The 17,797-nt window shown below is 45.5% G+C and overlaps 1 protein-coding gene across 2 annotated transcripts in view; it reads right to left on the reverse strand.

Annotated features, from left to right (window-relative positions):
- Window positions 1-837: 837 nt before the first annotated feature.
- The window catches only part of PRDM16 (PR/SET domain 16), a 272,623-nt gene continuing 255,663 nt past the window's right edge, over window positions 838-17,797 (reverse strand). Inside the window, exons 12-17 of one of the 2 annotated variants that reach the window (XM_071575767.1) lie at window positions 17,206-17,283; window positions 11,736-11,905; window positions 11,039-11,213; window positions 10,305-10,535; window positions 8,774-8,948; window positions 838-6,563 (exon numbers count right to left, since the gene is read on the reverse strand). In XM_071575767.1, coding sequence (XP_071431868.1) covers window positions 6,429-6,563; window positions 8,774-8,948; window positions 10,305-10,535; window positions 11,039-11,213; window positions 11,736-11,905; window positions 17,206-17,283 — 964 coding nt within the window. In that variant the 3' untranslated portion in view covers window positions 838-6,428. The remainder of the gene's footprint in view (window positions 6,564-8,773; window positions 8,949-10,304; window positions 10,536-11,038; window positions 11,214-11,735; window positions 11,906-17,205; window positions 17,284-17,797) is intronic. The other variant, XM_071575766.1, reaches the window with a different exon arrangement.

Below are 17,797 nucleotides of genomic sequence, written 5' to 3' on the forward strand. Positions count from 1 at the left end.
ATGCCCCCACCCTGGAATGCTCTCACTCTTCCCTGTGCGAGTCCCCATCCTTTCAGCAGGATGTGGCACAGCTTAGGAGCACTACCTGCATCTTGTTTCCACTGGTGAGACACCTTGAGTCCCGTGTCCACTTCTGGGCTCCTCACTCCAACAGATACATTGAGGGGCTGGAGCATATCCATAGAAGGGAATAGAGCTGGGGAAGGGTAGGGTCTGGAGCACAAGGACCAGCTGAGGGAGCTGGGGAGCTCAGCCTGGAGAAAAGGATGCTCAGGGCAGACCTTTTCACTCTCTCCAACTCCCTGACAAGGAGGGGGGAGCTGGGAGTGGTCAGGCTCTGCTCCCAGGGAACAAGGGATAGGACAAGAGGAAACAGCCTCAAGCTGTGCCAGAGGAGGTTCCGGTTGGATGGACATCAGGAGGAATTTCCTCACGGAAAGGGCGGTCAAGCATTGGAAGGGGCTACCCAGGGAGATGGTGGAGTCCCCATCTCTGAGGGTGTTCAAGGAATGACTAGACGTGGCACTCAGTTCTCTGGGCTGGAAGACAAGGTGGGGATGGGTCACAGCTTGGTCTCAAAGATCTTGGAGGTCTTTTTCAACCTCAATGACTCAGTGATTCTGACCTCAGCAACAAGCAGGGTGAGCATCATTTTTTGAAGCTTTCTTGAAGCTCTTTTGAAGCATTACAAACCATACACATACAATATCAGACCACACAAGTACCACAGAGCAGCAAAGCCAGACAGTGATACAGCCCAGGACCCAGTTAAAAGGTGTGATGGGGCTCTTCCATGAAAAGAAGCTCATGGGACCACTGCTTATAAAAGCACACAGGTTTATTGCATATCAATCTCATGTATAAATTCATTGTAGCATTGGAAAGATTACATTTGGTATACATTCCTATTCTACAGCATTAACCTCAAAATCAGCTTTGTCTATTCATTATTTTAAAGGAATTTCTCTACACAAGTACATTTGTCTTTTATCACAAGCATCAAAATGAAATTTGTAAAATCGCCTTTTTTAATTATTTTCTACACTTCATATCTTTTATTTCATTATGCTCCCAACAAAGCGATTCCATATTAATTAATAACTGCCAACACTTTTTTTCTTTCTTCCTTGGCAGTTCGAGGCTTCGAGCCTCGGACGCAAAATCTAATCACATATACAATAAGTGCATCTACGGAATTTTTTTCTTTTTAATAAAAATTTCACAAACGGACACAATAATGACTGCTAAACACAAGTCATGCACAGTTTACTTATAAACATAACAGAAGCAATATACAATCAAGAATGATATGGAACAAGCACCATCCTCTTTCTCAATGTTTTTTAAACATTATATGAAAACCAGACATTTACAATTGATTTAAAAAAACACTATACAGGTCTAAAGGAAAAAAAATCCAACCTAAATCATATCTGTATTGTAACAATGGGAAAAGGAATGACATAGGATGCACAGATTTATGATTCTTGCAAGCACAATATATATATGTTTTAAATTACATCTTCTGCAGGCTGGAAATGACATCAGGGCAAAACATCTCTTGCTTTGAAGAGAGCAACGAGAATGTAAAATACACTGAGAATTACTTTCAGAATTACTTTGTTCACATGTGAATTGCACATTTGGAAATCAAAGCTGCCTTTTTTTTCTTTTTCATTCTTTTTTTTCCAAAGTGGTACTAAGAATTAATGACAGAAGAAAGAGAAAAAAGAACCTCGGAATCATTCAAGAACGTTTTAGTCACAGTATCACTCAACACTACAGAGAAGTTTCATGGCTTTGTGAGAACACTACTGACCATGTGCGAGGAGCAGAGGGTTTTGCCCTTATGTTACCAGCACTGACCCGAGCGACACATCACTCCTGCCCATGGGGCCCGTCGTGCTCCCAGGGGCAGCAGCAGGCAGGGTCCCACTCCCCCTTCCCCGCCACACACACACACACACAATACAGCACGTAGAAACCGAGTGTAAGTCAGCAGATTGACCTGGGCGGAGGGGAGGGGGCTCACAATCCAGTGCTTTGATGCTTAGAGTCAAACATGTTCATGTCATTGTGCAAGTGCTTTTCGAAATGCTTCGCGTGACAGGAACGAGAAGCCATTTCCAAGAAGGTCTACTGAGCGTCTAAGTGCTGATTTGGGAGAAACCAAAAGCTTCCTCTACACTGTTTTAAGCAGGACAGAACCCCAGCTGGGCATTTGTCCCAGAATGCAGCTGAGCAAACTCAGCTGGTGTTTGCAGCTCAGCCCCGTTAATTTTGGATTTGGGCAGCTCCTGTGGAGCCCTGCACATCTACATCCCTGGGGCACCCCATGAGGCAGGACCTGACTGGCGTGAGACACCTTGGAAAGGCACCCGCTCAGAGCTACCTGTGCACCAAAGGGCATGTCCTGTGGAAGAACTCAGTGCCTTGACCTGTCCTGCGAGAGGACCTGGCACCTCACATCCTGAAGGAGGACCTGGTGCCTCAGCACATCCCACAGGAGAACCCCCATTCTCCACACCAGCCACACGATCACACCAGTGCGGACCACCAGGTCTGAGCAGGCAGGAGCAGGGAATACATAGGCACAAGACCTATGTCCTCCTCCCTAACCAGCCCAGGCAGGAAGATCCACCCGCATCCAAAGTGAGGGCTCTTTGTGGAGCAGTGACATTCCATCCACGCTGAGCAGGAAGATGCAGCCAGCAGCTTCCAGTCTCACCTGGCCACCCCAAAAATCCATAGGGCCTCCCCTTCTCTCCTCTGTGCTGTTGTGGCAAGATGGCCATGGGATGTGAAAATACTTCAAGAAGTAGATCCTACACAAATCTCTCGTTCAAACTACACCTCAGGTGGTGCCCTGGCTATTGAACACGCTGCAGCCACACTCCCATTGCTGCCACCCTCACCTGCCCACATCACACCAGGATCCTGGATCCTGACCACAATGTGTCTGTGGTGTTGGACGGCCCTTAGCACTACAGCTCCACATCTCACCAAAGCTCCCAAACCTTCCCCACTGCTGAGAAGCCACCTGTGCTTTGATGGCAGTGTCCTTGACACACACGTCTCAGCAAACAGCCTTGAAAATATGGGATTCTTCACTAAAGCAGCAAACCAAAACCTAAACACCAGCTGTGAACTGCAGCACTTTTCAAGTGCAAGCAAATGAAAGCTAAAGATAAATAGAGGTTCGGTGAGGCTTTCTGTTTCTTTATCTTAACTGGAAAGATCAAAACTTGTAATCAGTGCTAAATTAGAGGAGTTGGGAGATCCTACAACAAATGGGGAGAAAACTAAATTAGGAAATATGGAAAGGAAAAAATCATTTCATGATTTTAAACCCTATATTTTTAATGTCCTCAGTCCTTGGCTGGATTTTACTTCCCCATCCCTGGCCAGCACCAGAAGCCCTCGCCCCTGGAGATCTGTGGAGAGGCAGGATCCCTGGGACGATCCTGGGAGGGGGATAGTGACAGTATGAGCTCAGCCAGAGCAAGAACCTGATAAACTGTTTCTGGAGGAACCATGTGACAGGCAGCAGGGCTGAGATATGAATGGGAAGACCATAAATCCTCCAAATAAATCCCCCTGATAACACCTGAATTTCTTAATACTTGGCCCACATTCTGGTGACCAGCTCACTGCCACTCGCTTGGCTGTTCCATTCCCTCCCTGTGCTGTGGAGGGTTATGCCAACCTCCTCAAAGGAGGCTTCAAGGATGGATAGAACATCTGGACAGAGCACACAAACCCTAATTACTGCCCACAGGTCTTGTTTCAGCACAACAGTCAGTGCCATGGGCCCTACCAGAGAGACGCTCCGACACACGGTTTGCTTCAAGCCACTGCCAAAAGCCAAGGAGCTGCAAATCAACTTCATGCTAGAATGGGACAGGATGGATCTATCCACACACTTAAGGCTGTTTCCATGTTCTCCTGGAGCAAGGCCATCGAGACAGAGCATTCCCACTGGCCTTCTCCTCCTCCTGCATTAGGAGAGCTGGTGCTGGTTCCCAACCAGCCAAGACAATCACTAGAACCTTCCTCCAACGCCCTGGGCACTTCAAGGCAAAGGGAACCCAAGGAATGATTGTCTGGAGAATCGGCAGCATGACTGGCAGGACTGATCAGGGTAATTTGGCACATGGACAAAATCTTCCCACTCCCTGGTTATCCAACATCCAACCTTAACACGATTTTGGTCCTTCACTACATACTTATATTAACATTATTTCTTCACAAGAATGATACCTAATGCAAAAAATACTGTTAAGGAAGAAATAAAATAAGAATTATCCCAAAATTACAAGTTATATACAGATTAAAATAAATTCCATCAGGAAAAGAAACAATTCTTCTATTATTTTCAGTTGGCCCCCGTGGGAATAATTTAAAGGCCAAGTGCCTGGGCAGCACTGTGCTGCTGCTGCTGCAGTGGGGACAGGATAGGATGGGATGGGATGGGATGGGGTGGGATGGGATGGGACGGGACGGGACAGGACTGGACAGAACAGGACAGGACAGGACAGTGCTGCCCCTCCCCTCTGCAGAGCCGGGGTTCCTCTGACAATGTTGGCTCTCAGGCTTCACCTGCCCAAGAGTTTTGTGCAAATACATGAAGCAGTTCGGTTACACTGACTGGTGTTCTCAGAGCCTTGGGCACTTTCACAGGATGTTGTGGAAAACCAAAAGAAGAGGATAAATTTTCTTGGAAAACATGCTGGTGCTGCTAATTTACCTTTTGTTCCTTCTGTACCAAAGCCACCCTTGATGTTTTCCTCTGTGAGCAGTCTGAGGGTCCTGGCTCCCTAAAATAGCCTCAGGTGTGATCTTTGGAGCAAAACTGACCTCACAAAAAGATAACTCCCAACACCTCCTTTGTTTTACTCAGAGAACTGGTTCTGTTGTTTTGGCATGTTGGAATGAGGCTTCACACTCTGGACTGGCTCAGAACCCTACACCTGCCCTTTTTCATACCGAGCAGGCCAAGAGGTTGCACGTGGCTTTTGTAATCATTCCGTAAATCAACGTTATCTCCAAATTCCCTGCTCCAACAGCAGACTGTAAGTGCCAATGGAGAACAGCAGAAAGCCCAGAGGATTTCTGGAGGCTGCTGTGTATCAGTAAAGGAGATGGGGCTTCCAAGTATTTAAAATCACTCATAAAATATCTGTGAGCAATTTTAGAGTCAGAGAGACAACTTGATTCTTATCTCTGTGCTTGAGCAGAGCTCTGTACCCTCAGGCTGCTGGAGCACAGAAATGTTAATCTTTGTACTTAAATTACAGGCCAAGCAGCAGCGGGTGGTGCAGAGGTACTGTCCAACAGGCCAAAACAACGGTGTGAATCAGAGATCTCTGCCACAGCCCCAGATATCATCAGCACAGAATGATTTCACCACAAAACCCCCGGGAGATGACACATGAGAAGACGTGTCTGAGTTGCCCTTTGTGAGGTGAGACTTGCCCAGCACACGCTTCCTCATGCACAGCGAGGGAAGGGTTTACTCCAGGATCTCTCTGTTTGGGGAATTCCAAGCATTTCCAGGAGCTCCATCACTCCAGAGTGCCACCACTGCCACTGCCACCGCCCCAGCTGAGCATGGTTCTGTCCCAAACACTCTGATGCTCCCAGCCTGGCAGCAGCTCAGGCTCGGAGGCACTGGCAAGGGTGGGAAGCCCTCTCAGCTTCACAATGTTGGCAGAGACAGAAGGTGCTCAGGGCACAGCTGATGAACCACATCCACCACCCCAACCTCAGCAATGTTCCAGGCTGGAGATGTCTCAGCTGGGAGCTGCATGATGACCACAGGCCTCACGTTGTAGGAGCTTTCTCTGTGCCAATATTTTGTTGGGAGCAAAGGACAGGATGGTATTTCTGTGGGAGCACAGAATTCTTTTAGGAAACAGTGAAATAGGTTGAATTTATGCTTCCCTGATATAACTCCAGTGACTATGTCAGAACTGCACCAGGGACAGGTCACAGCTGCCTCTCTTCTCTTGATACATCCTTATTCAGCCAGGTGGAAAGGAAATGCTGCCATGTGGTTTCAAGCTGTCATTCCTGCTCAGGCTGACCTGGCTCAGTGACACTGGTTTATAAGGTTGGATGGGCCAATCTTTGATTGCACTGTTGCAATTCATGTCTTGCTCATGCTATTCCTATAGACTGAAATCCTGGGGCTTCTTCAGGGTTATCCAGTTTGGGAGAGGTTCATTCTGATAAATTAGAAAGGAAAACTCAGGATAGATAAAAATGCAGGACGTGTAGGTCGGATGCAACAGGTTTCCTTCTCAGCCCAAGGTCCAGATGACTCCCTGAGGCCCTCTCATCCATCTTCTGCTCGCTGGGATTTTGCAAGGATAACTGCACCACCACTGCCACCTCGCTTGGACTCTGGCCAGTGCCTTGAGGACCTCTCAGAGGTGGTTGATGGGGTTAAAGGTCCCCGACTCTGAAGCTGCTCCTGCCATGTCCAACCAAGCACCCAGAGAGTTCTGGGAGGACGTGTGGAGGGGAGCGTTCTCAGACAGGGACAGCATCATTGCATAAGCCTGAGGGAGAGAGGAATGCAGAGGACATGTGTGAACATACCTGCAGGACCATGTGAGGCACAGCACCACTCAGCCCCTCAGACAGGACCAGCAGCATCCTCTGGCCTGGGCTAATGGCCTTGCCACAGGGAAAAATTCCCATCCACACAGCAGGATGGCACCCACCACTCCAAATACTCAGATTTACCACTGTTTACAGGCAGTTGTGGGGATAGTCCTCATTCCCACTGGTTTTTACAAGCCCAAACCTATCCTGAGCCAGGCCTGGTCACAGCCCCACACATGTGATACCAGGCTCTGCTTCCAGGGAAAAGCAGCTGTTACTTGGGTTTGTTCTTAAAATAAGCACATCCCCAGACAGGCCAGTGTTTCAGAGAGACTAGGCTGGGGCAGGAACATGCCCAGGAAAGGGGCAGCAATGCCCACAGGAGCGGCAGCCTGGTGGGCACTGGTGGGCAGCTGCTCATCCCCACTCAGTGTCTGGCGTGAGCCCACTGGTGCCTGTAGACACCAATGTACGTATTTAGGAACACAGAACGCTCACTGGCACTACTAGTGTGTTCAGATGTTCTATCGGTGTGGATTTATTGCTGCAGTGAAATGATTAAAGGTGTTTTCTGAGAGAAACACACCACAACTTCTGTATATATAACAGTCTGCTGGCTTCTTGTAACCTGGATGCTCTCCCTCCTCCAAGACTACTTGTCTCACACAGCTCTGCACCCTTCCACAACCCACACAAGTGATGTGAGGACAGGGGCAAATGATAACCTCATACACCAGAGGGGAAATCCAATGTCATGGTCACCCAGGAGAAAGGAGGAGAACATGATCAGCCCCCTCCCTCCCTGGTCCAGGAAAGAGGTACAGCTTTGTGGTGTTGTGGACACACACTCCTCTAAAATTACTTAAAAGAAAGGCAAAGGAGTGCTGTGTTGCTCACACAAATGTTGATTTACTCTTACATTTCCTGCACAAGACATGGTTTGAATTATTTAAGTTGCTTATTGTGATTCAAGTGTAGAACTGATTCAAAACCCCAAAATAACCCCCCTCCACCATCAAGCACAGGCTGGACCTAACAAAGTGATTGGAAAAGAGCAAGTTTTTCTTAAAGAGTTAGTTGGGATATTAGTGACAGGACACAGGTAAGAGTCAGACAAGTGGCTTGTGTTTTAATTGAGTTTCACCCTCAAGAAATCCTCTGCTTGATCTTCCAGCAGACCCTTCCCAGCTTCACTCCTAACACCTGCTACGAAGGAGGACAAGAATTTCACAAGTTTTGGGGGGTGATAAATCAAAAATCATGTTCTCTGTGGCAGCTGCGCTAAGTTACTGCTCTACTGAATATTTGAAATAGATTTTATGATAAACTCTGTTGCTTGAAGGTCAGAAAGAGCCTCTGAGGCAAGAACTGTGCTCATCCCCCAGCAAGGGCTGTGTGTGCTCTCTCCAGTCAAGGCTGGTGAGGTAACCTCATTGAACAGTTCTTCTGTGAGAATCCTTGTGTAGGGATCAAGAGATCAACTCCATAAAACCAGAAGGAGTACTTTGGCTAACCAAAAAGCAGAAAGCACAAACAGACCTGCCCCATACTCTACATTTTTCTCAGAACTCCAGCAAGTGCTGAGATGCCATTTTGAGATTTTTTGGTGGGTCTAACTGGTCTGGCTCACAGGGTTTTGTTTTTTTCCCCTTTTATGGTTTACTTTTAGAAATCAAGGAGATAAATAAGAAGACATGTTGGGCTGCCAGTCCTGGAAATTGTTGTCTATGACACCTTTTATAACCAAACCCAAGGGCACTTTTTGCTGTTTCTGCAGAATAAACCTCAGTGTTTACAGACAGAAGATCCATCCCAAAGTATAAATAAATAGAGTCACAAAAACATTTATACAGACAGATAAAAACAGACAGATGCCTCTCTCTTCCTGTATAACCATGTTCTCACCACATGGGCTGAAGACTAAATTAACCTGGTGAAATAAAGGTGATGACCAGTCCCTTCTTCTCTATTTCAGTCTAGTTGCAACAAGACACAGTTCATGTATGATCCATGTGTGTGTTAGAATTCCTGCTGCAAGGGGGAAATAACCCATCTGAAGGGGAAAATAACCCCCTAGAAGGGGAAAATAACCCTTGGCCAGCTGCTCCCTAATCCTACTGTACATGCTGGCAGCAAGCTTGGAAAACGTTCTGTATATACCCACCTGGTTTTTAGCCTGCCTGTACAGAGTCTGTTTTATTGTTTCAGAGTCTAAGGTGGAATTAAACACATCTTTAACTTCAAATGCTTCCTCGGCTGCTTTGCGAAGATCCAGCCCCTTCCCAAAATTCGGCATCTGCTCCAAATCTAACAGGCCGGCTTCGTCCTCCTCAATACACCTGTACCAATGACCAGGGGTGACCTGTGTTAGCTGGTCTGGGCACTCGCACCTCGCCCAGGTGTGGGGCCCTTGCCCACTGCCTGCATGCACAACCCATGGGGGCTCACAAGCCACATGCGTGAATGGACGAACACACGGACACAGAAACCACACAGGATGGAAGGAGCAGAGAAGAAGTGGAAAGCAACAAGCAGGACAGGTGTCTGAGGTTCTGCACCAAAATCACCAGTGCACTTGAATTGGGTAAGATTCTACTTGGCATCAGGGGAGATCTGCTGCAAATACCAGGGGGGTAATTGAGGCAAACTGAGGCAAAAAGAAAGCTGGGACTGAAATATGTGCAGCAAACTTTAATTTTAAAGGTGTCTCAAAATGGCTGGACCTTGGGGAAAAAAAGTCTTCACTTTTTAAAGAATGGAATCACAGACTGGTTTGAGTTGGAAAGTACTTTACAGATCATCTTATTCCAGCCCTTGCCATGGACAAGGACACTTTCCACTAGACCAGCGTGCTTCAAGCCCCATCCAACCTGGCCTTGGACACTTCCAGGAATGGGGCAGCCATGGCTTCTTAGGGCAACCTGTGCCAGGCCTGCCCACCTTCACAGGGAAGAATTTCTTCATAATATCCAATAACCTTACTCTCTGTCAGTTCTGTCACTCCAGGCCCTTGTAAATAGTCTCTCCCCACATTTCCTGTAGCTCCCTTTAGGTACTGGAAAGCCACAATTAGGTCACCCTGAAGCCTTCTCTTTTCCAGGTTTAACAATCTCAATTCTCCCAGCGTTTGTCCATATTAGAACTGTTCCATCCTTCTAATCAACGTGGTGACCTGCTCTGCACTTGCTCCAGCAGCTCCACATCCTTCCTGTGCTGGGACTCCAGAGCTGGAGGCAGCTCTGCAGGTGGCATCTCACCTGAGAGGGGCAGAATCCTCTTTTTGCCAGAGCTCTGAGAACTCCACTTGAAATCAAGGATATTTTGCTACAATTCAAGGGGCCAGAGCAGCACCAAAGGGATTGAGCAGATGCCTCTTCCTTCACCCTGACCACAGTTTTGGACAGAAAGACAATACCTGCCAAGTTGTGGTACCCTGAGAATGCTGGTTTCTGTGTTGGACTAATGATCCAAACTCCTCAAGCCTTGGATATACACCTCATCCAAGACTCTCCTTGCAGTCCACTTGTTTTGTGTGCCCCACCACAGTGAAATGAAATCTCAAGTGAATGCTCAGATCTAACTGGAGGCATGATACATGGTTTGGAAAACAAAACCACAGCACTGATGATCTACCACAAACACAGGGGCAGATGTCTGAGCCCCATTTGGCTCCCTGAAGGGAACGGCTCCCTCACCTCCGGGTGTGGTCAAAGCTCATGGTGAGAGATGTGGGCTCCTCATCCTCTTCATCCTCAAACGCCCCTCTGGGCTCTGCAGTGGGCGAGACTGTCTCATCCTGGGACTTCCCTGTCAGGCTGTCGTCATCTTCCTCTTCCAGTTCTTCATCTTCATCATCCACATCTTCTGTTTTCTCATTTGCTAATCCATGACACTGGGAATTGCCATCAATATCCTGGATTTCTGGTCTGAAATATTTGGTCGAGGGGGAGGGAGAAGGAGAAAGGAAAGAAGAAAAGGTGGCAAATGTGTAAGTCATGCATTTTTACTGCAATGCTTTGATAATGTTTTATATATATATATATATATATATGAACACAGAGACATGTTTATATACATATATAGATTATTTTAAATGAAAGACAAAGGAAAACTAACATGTTTCAGGCACTTAAAAATCAGCCTTCACCATGTCTTATGGGCCAGTAAGTATAGCAAGAATACACCAACTCCGAGGCTTTTCAAACTACAATATTGTGTAGTCTGAATTTAAATGCTGGCTTTCCACCTCTTAAAATATAACATCTGTGGGACAAACAGTTTTCCTCCTTCTCTGTGCTGCTGTATTCCAACAATCTCCCTTTGGGCAACCAGGAGGAGAAAGCTTCTACCAACCAGCCTAAGTTCTCTCCCATATTATTTTGCTGTTCATGCCTGTGCTGTCACCAGATAATTCTATTTTCATGTCTACCTTTTATCTGCTAAAGTTGATGCTTGATTCATCTCACTATTTGCAATAAAATTTCTGATTTCAGAGAAATAGGAATCCTCTTTTTCATCTAAAAGTGCATGGTTGTCTGATTCCGAGTTTGGGGAAGAGGCACTGGTCCCAAGGTGGTTTGTAATGACTCCGGAGTGCTGGCTCACTGTGGGGGAGAGACAAGGAAAGAGAACAGGAGACACCATCAGGTATTGCCAGGGCCATTATTAGCAGGAAATATGCAAGAGGAACGTTATCAACATTCCTCTCACGGGGTACTCATGATTCAACATTTAAGAGAAAGGTCATAGACCAAAGCTCCCAAAGAAGTTCATGCTTCCTGGGCCTGAACTACAGAGGGAAATACAGGGGATATTTAGCATTTATGGACAATACATAGAATTTAAGAACCTTTATCCATCACAGAGCTATTTGCCTATAACTTTTCCATAATATTTTTTTACTTTTGCTGGGAAATCACTTACTTGGTTCCAGCATAGGAATGTTTTCTTTTAGTTTTTATTTTAAGACAAAGCCTGTTTATCTTTTTGAACTTCACATACACCTACAAACTCAGCCTTAAGGAACAGTGCGCTCCAAAAAGGCTTTCCAAGGGCCAGGGAGATCAGACCATCGTGTCTTTTCCCTCCAGTGCCCCAAAAATCCACAGAGCCATGTCCTTTCCTACCTGGAACGTTCTCATGTTCGTGTTTCTTCAGGTGCCTGTCCAGGTTGGTTTGCTGCCCGAAGCACCGGTTGCACAGGTGACATTTGAATGGCTTCTCCTTGTTATGGATGTTTCGAACGTGCCGCTGGAGGTTGGAGGAAATGCTGAATGACCTGTCACAGTATTTACACCTGAAAAATAGAAGCAAATGCCAAAGATTGCAACGTGAGGGGGGAAAAAAAAAGAAAAATCTGACTATCAGAAAACCAGAAAAGGTTGGTCTATAAATCTTTACTCAGCTGAGGACATGGGAAGCACAAGGCATTAATCATTCCAGACAAATCTGATATTATTGTTACTCAAGGAGCACAAAGAAAGGATTAGGATTAATTAGGAAGTGAGTCGTCCAAACAAATAAGGACTTTAAACAAAATAATTACTTTTCCACACATCAATGTTAAAATAAGAAAGGTAAATTTATTCCTTCTACCCTTCCCTTTTGTGAAGGATTAGGTGAAATATTGCTGTGGAAGGAGGAAAATGAAGAGAGAAGAAGAAAGAGGGGAGGTCAAATGTATAAAATAATAATATATAAATGTATAAAATAGTAATTAATAAAAATAGTTAGTAGATTTACTCACTGGTAAATGCCTGCATAACAGTCAGTTGGACACACAAAAGCCTCCAGCTCTATTTGTGCAATTTCTTGTGGTACTGGAGATACTGGAGTGTGTCTTTAAAGGTAATTATGGCCATTCTTATTGTACAATTGCTCCCAAGAAATACACTATAGTTTCCAAACAGGATAAGGTTTGCTCCTACGAGTGAATATCTGGTTTATGATGAAAAACTGGAATGTAAGGAGACAAGCCAGGATGTTTAGGGAAGCTGCTGAATGAAGAAATATTCCCTCTTTGAGCCAAGTCTCTGCAGGACCCATGGCAGATGGGTTGGGGGCCTGTTCAAAGCCGTCATCCTTCTTTTTGGATTCCGATTCCTTCCAAATAAAACCAAGGATTTGCTCACGGTGGTGCTGTGGGCTCAGCCCTCCCCTCCCAGCGCAGCCCAGGAGCAGCCGATGGACTGAAGAGGGCAGCTTCGAGCCGCAGTGGAGAGTTTTGGGACCAAACTGCGGAAAACCTCACTCTCCGAATCCGCCGAATCCCTCATTAGATCTCCCTTTAAATACGTCACTTGTAACTCAACAAAGCTGCTTCTCTCGTGGCTTTGTTTCCAAAACCCATGAGCAGCAGAATCCTTTCTCTGATACAAACCTCCATAAATCCTGGACACTTACAGGACAAAATTAAAACTGTTCCCAAGCCCTTCTAATTTCAGAACAAATCCACTCACTGCAGCAGGACTGCTCTGAACATCTCTAGCCTCGAGCATCTGTTCCCCTGACCTGAGCTACTCCTCGACAAGAATCCAAAAATCCCCAAAAGGTTTGGGTTGGAAGGTCCCAAGACATGGAGATGGAGGGGCATCCACACAGGCTTTGGAAACACCAGCAGCTGATAATATGCACAGGGCACTCAGACTCACCCCATGCCAGCCTCACTCAAGGATGAAACTGCATTTCCTTGGACACTTAGAACATGAGATTCTTCCCTGCAGACACAACAGGTTCAACAGCGAGTATAAAAAAATCTCCGCTGTGAAACACACACCATTTCCAGATGTGCTCCAGCTGTGATTTTTATTTGGCCTCTAAAAATAAATTGATATTATTTTTGGAAATAGCAGGGATACATTTATGAAACACTCTCTCTCACTGAATGCTTATGGATTCCATGTCCACCTCCGAATTTCCTACTGCTAAATATCCAGAAAGAATAAAGGTATTTCAAATAATGAACCTTTATTAGGATTAACTGAGGAAGAAAGCAAAATAAACCACAGCTTTTTCAGACTTTTGAAGTTTTTCATCCTTTTAAAAAAATCCGAAATAACCCCAGAAAACAAGAGGTTATTTAACATCAGCGAGAACAAGCACAGTTTTTATATGAAAAGATAAACACAGATTTCCAGCACCAAGGAATCTGCCCTCAGGAACTGCCAGGCTTCAGCAGCTCCTCTTGTTCAGCATTTCAGAAAGCTGCAATGTTCAAAACAGCTGATACCCCAGAAATCCTGCTATTCCATATGGGATTTTCATGAGTACTTTTGTCCAGCTTAGACCAGGAGCACCCTCCTCTTCCCTGCTGATGCCAGTGGTTTTCCCTGCCTGTCCTCACCAGCTCTGTGCCCTCCTAAGCCAAACTCAGCTCTACTTGTGTGTCCCAGTGCCTGGCACAGCAGGCACCTGGCACATCAGGCACCTGGCACAGCGGGCATCAGGGCTGCCCAGGTTCTCAGCCTGGCTCTCCCTGAATCACTCCCAGGAGCAACTCCAGACAGTTCAAAGGCAGTTCTCACATGGGTAAGGCAAGAGTGATCCAGCCCCCTCCGTGTTCATTTATTTAGATCCTCAGGAAGCCTTTGAAAAGTTCCCCCTGACAGGTCCTCTCCCTGACCATGAACTGTGTGCACCCTGGGCAGGGTACAGAGAGAGGATAAAGAGTTTCTTAAAAAAATAGGAACCAGAAGGCCCTTGGGAAGGAGCAGCTCAGGTTTGGAAGCAAAGGGATGAGGGAGATGTCCCACATTATTTGTGGTCCCAGAGGGGTCAGTGCTTGAAATGCTGCTAGTTTTAATCTAAATAAATGACCCAGACAGAGGAACCAGTTTAAATTCAGGGAAGGGGTGAACTCGGAGGCAGGAGAAGAATAAAACTCAAAGGCAGCAGTATTTGCTTTGCAAACACACTGACAGAACACCAGTAAAGCTTCTTCTTTATCAGTTTAAAACACAGCAATGGGCTAAAAACATCCAAAGTGTGAGTGAATGACAGCAAAGAATGACCTGGAAATTGAACTGGGGGGCTCCAAGGAACGACAAGCAATCTTTGGAGCTGGAGGGGCTCGGGTCCCTGGGATAACACAGGTGAAGGGGAAAAGCAGAGAGCAAACCTCAGGAACGTGGGAAGGAGTCCCTGAGATACACTTGCAGTTTTACACTGATTTGCTGGTCAGTGTGAGCTGGAGAGGCAAAACTGCAGTAACAAAGCACAAAACACACAGACAAGCAACTCCCCCTCAACCCCAAGTGCATTTATACTGCAGATGAACTTAGGCTGCTTTTTAAAAACCAGAAAATGCGAAATATCTTCAATAAAGATATTTATTGAACTATGTGTGATCTTAAACAATGTGGTAGACATCAGTTTTAGTTGCTAGTTGCAGCTTAATGCAAATAACAGGCTACAAGACCTATAAGGGCTTTTTTGCTGGATTTTGAAATACCTACTCCTGAATTTTAGATTTAGTGCAGAAAAAAGAGTGAAAAGAAATGTGAATTTCACTGTAGGGCACAGGGTCTCCAAGGTTTTTCAAAAATCACATTTAGAAAAATAATTTGCTCATGTGCTATTAATTCCTACTTTATACATAATTAAACAGACATTTAGGAGGTTTAAGTGACTTGACAAAAACCCTTATCTTGGTAAAAACTTGGTCAAAACTCTTGGTAAAATAATTTTTCAATGACAATCAGGAACTGAAACCGAAGCACCTTGTTTTCAGGTCTGTTTCTTGATCTCAACATGAACATTTAGTCAGTTTACATTGGCTTTAAAAACATTTTAATTGATATTTGGATGAATATATAGCACTCACAGAATGAAAAGGCAAAAATATTTAAACAATCAGTGCTCAAGTTATAAGGGAGACATCAGTAAACTCTCCTTTTACCTGCATTAAGTCAACACTTAAAAAACAAGCTTTCCAAACAATTCTGGCTGCCCAGGCTGTAAATCTCAGTTCTCTGAGTGCAAAAGCAAATCAATGATAATTAAAGCTCCTCCGTAAACGCAGGTCCGACTCTCCAGAGTGCTGTTAAACAACAATATTGCCCAGGAGTCAGACCTCTGAAAAAAACACACTGGCCATTTTCTGGGAGAAGACCAGATTAAATAAATCTTTATTTTCCTAACCTTTGTTAAGTTGCAAGTCTCCTTTTTTGGAAGAAAACTGAACTAAGAATCCCTGAATATTCAGGAGTGAGCGTTTCAGTGCCCAGGGAACACACAGCGCCCGTTCAGGCATATCAAATACCACAGCCTCAAACACCACAGTGGGGACTGGGTCCAAAATACATGTCTGCTTTGGAGGGGGCAGTATGTTTAATTTACCTAATGTCTACACTCAAAATTCTGTATGGAAAATAAATGTGACTCCATGTGTAGCAGCGATTACAATGTGGGAGAGTCACTTATTGAGTTAAACTAAACATAAAAATGTGATGTATTTGACCACATGGCCTTTTGCTGCTCATAAATTTGTGTTTCTCTTTATACAACTGCTACATTCGCTTTGCTGTGAACTTATGGCTCTGTATGGAAACGCTGCAATATCAGCTACCCAAAATGAAACTGAATTGTTACTATTGTTTGACAATGTGCAAAACACTTAACTCACATCATGGAAAACACAATGCTTGATTTGCAGCTCTCAATTCATCATTCCTTCAGGTTTGCTCATATATGGATCTAATTCTAACAAGAAAGTGGTTTTTTTGCCCAAGTTTTTTGAAACTGCCTGCAGAGAACTAGGAGAAAATACTGGGGGAAAGATTCCTGCTTGATCTTCCATAAGAAATAGTAATTTGTAGACCTACACATATATATTATGTATATTTTTTGTGAGTTTTATTCAGATTTAAAGCCATGACTTGGACAGGAGCCCCTTCCTGAGCCACAGCACTGGCATGTGCTGGGCTGGGACACTGCCTACTCTTCAGGGGGAGAGTCTGTCCCTGTGCACATCCCCTTGCACACTGAGGCATCAAACTCACACCCCCTTGTCCTTAACTAGCAGAAAATAGTTCAGCTTTCTACCTAAAACACCCACCAAATGTGTGAGACTGTGTGTGAATCCCCCTTCCATCAGTCCCTTTAAACTTTGTGATTTAAAGTCAGACACTGCTGAACTCCCATTTTAAAGCAGATAATTCTATAGGGTTTTTCTTCTTTGTTTTTTTGTTCCACTGCTCCAAGCACCACTGACATGCATTAAGAAAAGAAAAAAAAAACAGCCAGGCCCAGCAATGAAGGTCCTGGCAAGCCCTTCAAACCAGCCTGAATTTCAGAGCCATTCAGCACCTTCAGCTGTCCTTGAGATGAATGGTTAACGTGAGTGTGAAACAACACTGCAAATCAGAGCCCTCATTTGCCAGCATACATCTAAATATAAGTTAAGTGTCTATCTTCAGGCTGCCAAGCCTGATTATTTTTGGCTGGTACACATAATATACAACTCTATGAATCACTCTATGTAATGCTCCAGGCCTGTGGTGTTCTGCTGGCACAGCTTTATAGAAAGGGGGAAAAATAACGGAGTGGTGAGTGAGGAATGTTTGGGAAAGGGGTTTTGGGAAAGGGGGACAAGCTCACCTGTAAGGCTGTTCCCCAGTGTGTGTGCGCAGATGCCTTGTCAGGTTTGCTGAGCGTGGGAAGATCTTACCACAGTACCTGGAGAGAGAAAGCCAAGGGAATCAGCAGTGCAGGCGAGCCCATGGATGGCACATGACATCACACAGACACCATCCACCTCACCCACCTTGATACCACTCCCAAAGTCCCTCAGTGCACTCGCAGCTCCCTTCTGGACTGAAGGGGAAGATGTGGAGCTCAAAATGCACAGGGTGACACCCCCCCCAGAATAACAGGGGTCACAGAGGTGACATGGGAGCAAAAGTCTGATGGGGAGTGGCTGAGGGAGCTTGGGGGGCTCAGCCTGGAGAAAAGGATGCTCAGGGAGGACCTTCTCACTTTCTCCAACTCCCTGATAGAAGGGGGGAGCCAGGTGGGGGTCAGGCTCTGCTCCCAGGGAACAAGGGACAGGACAAGAGCAAATAGCCTCAAGTTGTGCCAGGAGAGGTTCAGGTTGGACATCAGGATGAATTTCTTCACAGAAAGGGTTGCCAGGCATTGGAATGGGATGCCTAAGGCAGTGGTGGAGTCCCCATACCAGGAGGTTTTTAAA

The sequence above is a fragment of the Pithys albifrons genome, chromosome 22, assembly GCF_047495875.1.
Source record: "Pithys albifrons albifrons isolate INPA30051 chromosome 22, PitAlb_v1, whole genome shotgun sequence".
Lineage (NCBI taxonomy): Eukaryota > Metazoa > Chordata > Aves > Passeriformes > Thamnophilidae > Pithys > Pithys albifrons.